Source organism: Lupinus angustifolius, chromosome LG17 (assembly GCF_001865875.1).
Source record: "Lupinus angustifolius cultivar Tanjil chromosome LG17, LupAngTanjil_v1.0, whole genome shotgun sequence".
In the NCBI taxonomy this organism is placed as follows: Eukaryota; Viridiplantae; Streptophyta; class Magnoliopsida; order Fabales; family Fabaceae; genus Lupinus; species Lupinus angustifolius.
Window position 1 is genome coordinate 8,145,775 of NC_032025.1, and position 9,886 is coordinate 8,155,660.

Genomic DNA, 9,886 nt, shown 5'->3' on the forward strand with positions numbered 1-9,886 from the left:
GGGTGGAATGTACATTTTCCTGAAATATTCAATAAAAAATATATCAATTATAGATGAATATATATATATATATATATATATATAATATGTGTGAGCATAATGTGAAAATTTTACCTTAGAAGGAACTACATGTACAAGGTCCATTGGCCAAACCACATAAGTCCCTATAGCCCCGCCCACTATCAAGATATCCTCTCCGAGAGGAATTGGTAGCAATGCATCTTCTTCGATTTCATCATCTTCAATTGCAACATCAATCGAGACCTTCACATGATGGGGTGGGATAGGTGCATTATGTAGCATAACATCAATCGAGTTGTGCACAATACCAACACCCACTACTCAGGAATAGGAATGAGAATGTTGTGAGGAGGAGCATGTGTGCAACTCTCAATGATGCTTGAAGGAACATTGTCAGCAGTTTGTCGTTGCCACTCAGCTTCCTTTAGCTTCATTGATTGCTTGAATTCATTGAACCGTTGCATTAGAGTATCCAATTGATTTTGCATCCAGGTCATTTGGGCTTTGGTTGCACGCTTTGGATAGGGTACAAATGTTCGCTTGCTAACCCCAAGTCCTGCATCCTAGATATGGTCAGAGTACTCAGGCAGTCCAAGTGTCTTATCAAGTACCATCTGACTATCTAGGGTTTATACCTCCCCTTCCTTTTAGGGAATATTGATAAATAAAGTATGGAAATTAAGTTTAATTAAATGATCGATGAGCACTTACAACACAATTTGCCACTTCTCGGACTTGTTCATTATCGATGATATTGTCCATGTTTTTACGGGCATCCATCCATAAAATATCGAGGTCTACTACATGTGCAGTCGAGGGTGTATCGTTTTGTTCTAGCACAAAAATATAACCAATAATAATGTAATTAGATACATTGATACAAAACATAACCAATAATGTACTTACAAATTAACAAAACTTACAATTGTTTCCTCGGTTCCTCTATACGTTGCTCGAGAAGCTCGGTATGGATACAAAGACTTAGATGTCCTCTTGTAGTTCTCATTACTTACTTTGTGCAAAAACAAACAACATTAACATCAACAATCATATATATATATATATATATACGTATATACGTATACAAAATCATATATAAGAATAAAGTCAGTACAGAGAAGATGATTTTACCAAGAAAGACTTGTCTTTGGTACGTGTAGTGACAAAAACCTTCCAATCCACATCTTTAATGACATTTGTATACTTGGTTGGAGGTTTGAGGTTGACATTATCATCAACATCTTTGATACATTTTCCGGCATCAGTTCTGAATATTTGGAGAGCCTTGCCAGCAGATTTAAGGATGTAATCCTTACGCTCCTCATCAACATCCAAAGTGGACAAAAAACACATAAATATACAATACATAAATAAAATGCATGAAAGGACATACATTACATGAATATACAAAAATATATATAAATTGCATGAAAGCACATACATTGCATGAATACAAAATAATTCATATACATTGCATCAAAATATATATATACATTGCATGAAAACACATATAAATTGCATGAAAACACATATACAATGCATGAAAACACATATACATTGCATGAAAACCCTAAACACATACATAAACTTAAACACTGAAATACAAACTTACTGTTATTTCATTCTAGATATGTTCCTTCATGACATTCAACCTAACATCAGTCCATTTGTTGAAAGTTATAGACACATTCTGTCTAACCACGACCCCAATGTAGCTTACCAATGTGTTGCCACCCTTTGAGTTTATAGGTTGGCCTTTTGTGTTCCATTCAATTGATAGCTCCACTTCCTTACTTTTTGCTCGAATGACATTCTTCATGGAAGTCATTCCACATGGAGTTCTTTTATGAACAACGATTTTCTTATCTTATGGAATCGGTGTAGCATCGTCAACCACTGTGTTGTTGAAGTTATAATATATGTATTAAACATAGTCTCCTATCCAAATTAACATCGCTTTCTTGAAAGAGTGTTGTTGAAGTTATAATATATGTATTAAATATAATTGCCTATCCAAATTAACATCGCTTTCTTGAATAAGCGTTGTTAAAGTTATAATATATGTGTTATTGTTGATAATTATAAAACAACAGCATATATTTATAATTATCAACAACACAACACATATATTATAAACAAATATATTGATATATGAATATTTGATGGTAGTAGAACAATAGCAAAAAAAATTCATTCTTCAAATTAAACATCCAAAATATAGATACAATTGTTCAATTCGATCAAACAACATCAAAATAGAATTAATCATCCAAAAGACAAATACAATTGTTCATTGAGTTTACACAATTAAGCATCCAAATTAAATACAAATAGTAAAAAAGAAATACAATTGTTCATTCCTCAGTCGAAGAAATCATCCCCTATGTGCCTAATAGAATTAAGAAATTTCACATATCTCGGGTTGTCATCGCCTGTAGTCATTAAGATTTGATGCAATCAAAATAAAAAAATTAGACATAGAGATTGGAGATATAAAGATCAAATCTAGTAAGAAAAAAGTAAAATTGATATACACATTCTTTTTTAGGAATATCCTTTTTTTCTATTTTTTTTAATAAAACTTCCCTTTTTCTTTCTGCCTTGTATTACTTTCTTTTCGATTTCTTTGTGCCTTTTTTCCATCTTCTTCTCTTTGGGTGTCATGACTAATTATAAAAGGAGAGAATGAATGTGATATTAGGTGAATCACAACATATACAGATTCAAATGGAAAGAGAATGGTTACCACGATCCTTAGCAGATGTGCAACCATTAATTTGCATTGAACAAAGCGTTGTTAATATGTCTCCGACATTAATTTATCTGATTTATAAATATCGTATCCAAGCAACAACGCTCATAGAACAAAGTCTTGTTACTATGTCATCTTCAACAGCGTTTACCTTAAACGTCTACTGTTAAATAGAACTCATTCAAATCAGCACTAACATCACTGATGTTCAATAGTGCTTCTTTAATAATGCAATGATGAATTCATATATGCATATCCAAATGGATAGCGCTTTCTTGAATGAGCATTGTTAATGTTTTTTTGCCTCGTTTTTAAGAACGTTGTTCTAGCAAGCGTGGTTGAATGATCGTGGTTTATTGTGATATCTGGCGTAGTGGTAGGGATAGGTTAAATTTTATACTCACGTTGCCAACAACCTTCACTAAAACCTATAGTGATAGTGAAAATCTGTAGGTATAACGACTTAAATACGACAGACAAAAACATTCGTAGGTAAACGTTTTTTGTGCTATACCTACGGTTTTTTGTCTTTTACCTATGGTTTTCATCCATAGTATATGGAAAATTTCTTATAGTGATTGTTTGTATCTAGAACTATGTAGTGTTGACTTTCCTATTACACATAAGGATAATTATGAGAAAGATTAACTCTTCTAAGACAACCTAATAAAAAAAATATTATTTTGTTTCCATAAGTAAGTATTTAATTGAATATGTTTTGTGCATAAATTAATCAATGTAGTTAGTGAGTGTACCTATTTAATGCATGCAGAAGAGGTGTTAATATTTTTTCGATCCTCATTGTCTCTCATGTCAAAGCTCTAGTTCAATGACCATATTTTCCAAGTTTGGGAACACAAAGTTTTTTCTATGTTTTGTCAGCAAAACAATATAGTGATGACTCTGAATATTTTGGAAGAGGATGAAACATTCCAATTTTTTTGTTTTCACTCTCCTAAGTCGTTTAATAAATGATTGTATTAAAAATCAAGTTGCAAAACAAGTAATGATAACAAAAAAAGGCATCTCAGTAAACATATGAGTAGTGGATAGTAGATGTACATAACCTTACAATGATGTGTCAATGATACTTAGTTAATATATGAGTAGTGGGTGGTGTGTTGAGAATGCAAAATCAATTATAACAATACATACATATTAAATCCTTAAATAATATATCTCCAAATTAAACATCATTTGTTCATCATACTTAGAAAATTCACTAAACCATCGCTCATATTGGAACCGGGTCTACAAGCAAAGCTTGAATGTACATCTTCATTACCCCATCAGCATGAGTGAAGTTATCTCGATCTTTGTAGATCACATCCATAAAACGTGCTAGATTAAGAATGCGCATCATAAAAGTGTTTGGCACTTTGGTTGGCCTAAGACACTCCTCATTTATATCCTTCCAAGCATTGGTAACTCTCCTCCGACATTCATTAATGGCATCTTCCCTGGACATACCATATTGTCTCATATAGCATTCAAGGAATGAAGAAACATGTTCTCTTTTCTGTTCAAACTATGCAACGAAATACATAATTTACATTAGTTTGTGTATTATATATTAGAAAATCAAAGACACGATTCCAACTAAATTTCATTTTTTAGCTATTATATATGGCATATATAGTAGTAAAATAACTTATTTTTTGCGATACATGATAATAATAAATTTTGATCAAACAATCATCCATGATGACCTATCAAGATTAAAAGTTACTTACTATTCATTACCATTTAAAGAAGTAGTATGCATTCATCTTAAAAAATGTAATCTTTTAAATATATCTCAATATGCAAGATTTGTTCTTTTCATTTATCACTACAAATATAGCATATACTTACCTCGTTTGACACAATATCATCCATTAGCCGACAAACAATAGTAGAAGCTTTAACAATTTTTGGTTCATTTGTCACCCATTTGAAGATTTCCTCTGTGGCTATGTCTCCCATGCCAATGTAAGAAATTGTCGCGAGCAATGGGTAACCGCATGATACTGATGATATGTTTGTATACTCCTCAGTTGTTGGTATATACTTGCAGTTGAGCCATCTGGCCTCAGTCATGTAGGCTTGGACAATCATTTTAAACTTCCATCATTAACAAACATTATATTATAATTATATAGAGATAGAGTAAGGAAAGTATGTAAGGAAAGTATGTGTAGTACTAGAATATGAGGGAGATAAAAATAATACAGCCCCTAAAATAGTAAAAAAGTCTGCATACGGATTTTTTGGTGCCACATGTTAGAATTTGGATCTAATATTGGAGAGGATCCCAACCCAAAAAGTATAATGTATTCAATATATGACATAATGAGAAAAAATACAAACGAATCATTCCGTATATGATAAAATGCTGAATACATTAGGCTATCAAATTATTTAATGTCATGTTTGGTTTTGCTATAGTAAGAGGGAGGATTTTGGTCCGCATGAATATTTATAAATCTTGTCATATATCCTTGAACTTGGTTGATCTAATAATAATACTTTTTATAACCATTAATCAAAGGACTTGTAGGCAGGAAACAAAAATAAGTAGATCAATGGTCAAATTAGTAAGAAAAAAGGCTTACTTCTTTTATCCCATAGTCAATGATGTATGCTCTTCCTTCCTTCATCACAAGTTGCTCTATTTCCTCATAAACATTCATGAGGAGCCTATAAGTTAATTTCATGTATTCAGGGAGATCATTCATACAGCTAATATCCCACCTGAAAGTCATTGAAGAGATTTTCAATCAAAAGCACTGCTATCCTATTTAAAAAAGAAAGGGGAAATATAGAATCAAAGAAAATTTATGTGATTTGCTAGTCAACCTTTCAATTGCTATGGTGAAAAGTTCTAATTCGTCAATGTTTCCAAATGCATCATATGTGTCATCAACGATTGCTATTAGGGAGATTACTTTCATCATTATGTTTCTTGCTTGATAAAATTGCGGCTCAAAATATACCCCCAAAACCCAGAAGCACAATTCTACAATCCTATCTCGAATAAATGGTAGATTTCTTGAAACGTCCAACTCCTTCCACCACCTTGAATGACCAAAAGCAACAAATACATTCATTTTTTTGTCATTTTATTTATTTAGGAATAGTTTGATAGTTAAATATATATAACTTACTTGCTAATGTTCCCAACTTCTTTTTGATGAAGTTTCTGAAGCATATTGAAATCGAATTTTGCGAAAGTGAGTAGAGTTTCATGATGAAAAGGATCTTGTTGGTAGATAGAAATGTATCGACGTGCCTCTAGCCTGGGCAAGCCCTTGTGAAGAGGTTGTTGTAAGCTATATTTGACTTGTTCCTCAAGAAAAGGGTTCAATTGGGTGGAAATGGACTCAAGGTGTGTGGAAGTGAAAGCAAGTGCTTCATCTAATATATCTTCTCCTTGAACCCTTAGATATGAGGCTTCGTACAAGCTTAACATTCCCTCAACATTTGTGGTAAGTCTTTCACTAAAGTTTCTATGTACATCCTTGAACTTGTTGAACACATCTGATTTTTTATTCAACAACCACCATATTAAAACGTGGTTAGAGACAATTAATGTAAAACATCAAAATAAATCATGGAAAGAAAATGTTTTCGAATTGAAGGTTGTAAGATTGTGTTTATACTTTATACTTTACGTTACCCCTGGAAAAAATATACTATTACTATCTATTATTCAATATATATAACTTAAACTTTGCCATTAAAATTGTAATTGAAGTACAAGAAAACACAAATTTGTTTTGGTTCAAGGAAATGGTTTTAGTTTAGTTAATAGTTATACTCTGTAGCATAAGTATGAAACATCTGTCAAAACTCATGCTAATTAATGAGTTGCCATTTTATCCACACAAAAATTGTAATAAAAGACACATATTTTGGAGACTTTTATCATATGAATCCATTGATTTATATGACTTATTCAATTCCCACCCTTTAATGTGTGGAATGGTATACAATATTTTTAACAAACTCAACTCTTATATCTAGTTGTTTAATATTGTTGTGTAAAAGATATCATTGGAAAAGGAAATTAAACAAGATAATAAAGTGAAGAATATACTTGCTGAAACAAGAAATCCATGTTGCCTGAATAACCTAAAGATTAGAGCAAGACTACGAAGGTTGCATTCAAGAATTATTTCTCCATTCTCAACATAGTTCTTGTGCATATGTTGCAGTACCTGTTCAATCTCATATTCAAAATGGTATTCTAATCCCAAACGACAGATTGAATCAATCAAGTCCACTTTTTTTAAGGGTTCCTCAGTTGTTGAGACAAGCATAATTCTCACTTCTTTTTTCAGAGTTTCAATGTATGGCGAAGCCAGATCGAGTTCCTGCACAATGTGCATATGATAAACAAAAATGAGCACAGTTAATCACTTCTATAGTTATGTTATTTATGCCATTGGTTGCATGCATGAGGAACATTACCTTAGAATCTGAAGCATATGGAAGGAAAAAATCTTTCCAAATTGTAGGGTGATAATCTGCAATTTGTCGGTGCAAGTCATCACATTTGTCAACAAGGCTAAAACAATTGAGTGTTGAGGATGCAAAAGACATCTTTTAACTTATAGTAAAGTTGATTATTTGTCAATGACTCTTGTGCTTTAGTACCTAAGGTTTTAGTTTTGAAGAATACGTGTGTAAGTGGAGTTATTTATATAGAGTGGGAATAAGCTAGGCTGAGCTAGGTACTCCTAACATGAAAAGAATGGCTTATATTTCAAACTCATAGTTCAAGTATGGTCTGATCTACTTTAAAGTCTAATCTAACATAACTTAAAAGACTTATCTAAAGGTCAATTATTCATTAAAACTTGCAAATTAATTTTGATGAGTGTAATTATGCTAGGCCTAGGCAGCCTAACAATTTAATTTTTTTTGTGTTAGGTAAAATGATTCACTTTTACCTAATAAGCAGAGTATTAAATTGTTTGGATAATATAACATGCAGCTCCTAGTGGGAACTTATTATAAAATAATCTATAATTAATTTTACTTGAAAAACAAAATAAATTATTTATTAAAGTTTGTGAAACATACTTAAAGAATATTGAGTACAAATTTTACGAACAAATATAGTTTTCCCCAAAATACAAGTTGAACCAAACAGTGAGAAAGATAATATATAAAAGGGTAAAGCATTGGAGTGTGTTAGATCATGTGAGTCCTACTTAATCGGATTCTTCCCATATATTGATTTGTTTTATCCAAACAAACAAAATGAAAGTGTAAATTTGATTTGACCATGAGATATTGCCTTTGCTTTAGATGACAAAGATAATTATGGTGCGGCCTTCCACCAAAAATAAATATACCAACTTTTGAAACGGCATTAATCAAAGAGGCACTCAATTGGATCATATTTTTTTAGCAGAAAGGCAAAATAATATTTCCATATCCCTTGTACACCTTTTACCTTTAGAAATATGGAAGAGCTGTAAAGGAAAATATGGAAGAATAAAAAATTCTTAGGCAATATCCATCCATATTTTCTCACTACTTTTACAGTTTGATATTTATGTACGTACAATATAAAAGTTTTTATATTATGAATGTGTTATTTATCATTCACTGTTTATAATCATTTTTTCTTAAACGACCAATGTGTTAGTCTAGTGGTGTAACCTCATTGGATCCTTAAGGTTAATTGTCGATTCATCGGAGCGACACTTCTTGGGATGGACAGCCACGAACCCAAAATGATTAATTCCTTACCCAAAAATAGTGAAGGATACCCTTCGTATTACAAAAACCATTTTTTCTCAAATAAAAATAATACAAATTAAAGATAGATGATGTACGAACTGCTAAAAGACGTTGATAACAATGAGCAGATATTAAATTCTTGCTTTGTGTATGTACATAACCATAATATAAAAAACATTGTTGTAAAAAATTAGTTGAATGCTGTAAAAATCAGAAGTAATCCTGCTAAAACTGAGTTTACTATTATGAGTGGCAATACTTTTATTACAAAACAGAATTCTATTATCAAAACTCAAACTTGGTATAGCCGGTTAATTAAGTTGATATTTTCTATTTACTTGGCTTTATCTCACTCTATTTGTTCACATAGACATCCATATATTGTGAAAAAGATTAATTCTTTATCGATATGGTGAAGGAAATTGTATCTCACTCTTAGAACACGTATACATACTGGTGATTATTGAGCATGCATGTACCGATAGGAAATGATTCACATCTAGGAAGCATGATACTTATACGGGGAATCCTCTAAAATTCTAATATAACTATTATGATCGAGATCTGAATGGCTCACTCAAATTTCTCATTAAAATGAAGGTATGAATATATTCTAAACCTCATTCAATTTTAATAAAATTTGCCTTTTGTCCATAAAAAACATCTAACAAGACAAGAAATTTTTGCAGGTTTCTCTTGAACAACTCATTTTTATTTAAGATATTTCCATGTTGGAAACATGGCCAATTATAATAATCAATGTTCTTTTTTGGATAAACGGTTTGGTCGGACTGAATATTTAGTTATGAGATCTTGAGTATCCGTGTTAGAGTTCTTCAGGAATCTGGATGGAGCTAACATAGACCAGCCGGTGGAGGTACCTGAAAAGGTTCTCCGATGATCAAGTCAGTAAGACTGTAGAGGTAATGCCCAAGAGCAATAAATGAGATATGAGAAGTTAAGTAGAGGATAGTAATAACAAATGATGAGAGATTCAATGATATTGATAGAGTCGTACTTCCTGTTGGGGGAGACCCCTATTTATAGTGGTTAAGATGGGTGACGTGGCTCTGAAGATTACTTTGGCATGACTGACCATTCTGACTTGTCGGAGGTTGCATTTCCCATGTCAGACGGCTTTGGCAGGGCCGTACTCTATACATAATTGACTTGTAGCTTGTGGCAGGCATGACAGCCATATTGTACTCTACTCTTGTCGTGTGGTAGAAGGGTAGGTGGGATTGTAAGATGGTGTGGCAGTGGGTTGTTGGCAGCGTGTTAGGCGAGAAGTGGTCCTGGACCCAACCAGGAATATATTGTCATGAAGGGGTTGGTTTCCAGAAAAGCTCCATGACTGGTCGTACTCGGCCTTGCTTGGTC

At 32.4% G+C, this 9,886-nt stretch overlaps 1 protein-coding gene across 2 annotated transcripts; it reads right to left on the reverse strand.

Annotated features, from left to right (window-relative positions):
• On the reverse strand, positions 3,990 to 7,413 carry LOC109330748 (probable terpene synthase 2). Of its 2 annotated transcripts, none has more exons than XM_019565030.1 (7): positions 7,226 to 7,413; positions 6,852 to 7,128; positions 5,920 to 6,292; positions 5,612 to 5,830; positions 5,368 to 5,506; positions 4,628 to 4,876; positions 3,990 to 4,301 (listed from the first exon to the last, which is right to left on the reverse strand). In XM_019565030.1, the coding sequence occupies exons 1-7, from the start codon at positions 7,355 to 7,357 to the stop codon at positions 4,008 to 4,010; spliced, it is 1,683 nt and encodes a 560-aa protein (XP_019420575.1). In that variant the 5' UTR covers positions 7,358 to 7,413; the 3' UTR covers positions 3,990 to 4,007. The 2 variants fall into 2 exon arrangements, with proteins under 2 accessions (XP_019420575.1, XP_019420576.1); XM_019565031.1 differs by having other exon boundaries at positions 3,992 to 4,301; positions 5,920 to 6,295; positions 7,080 to 7,128.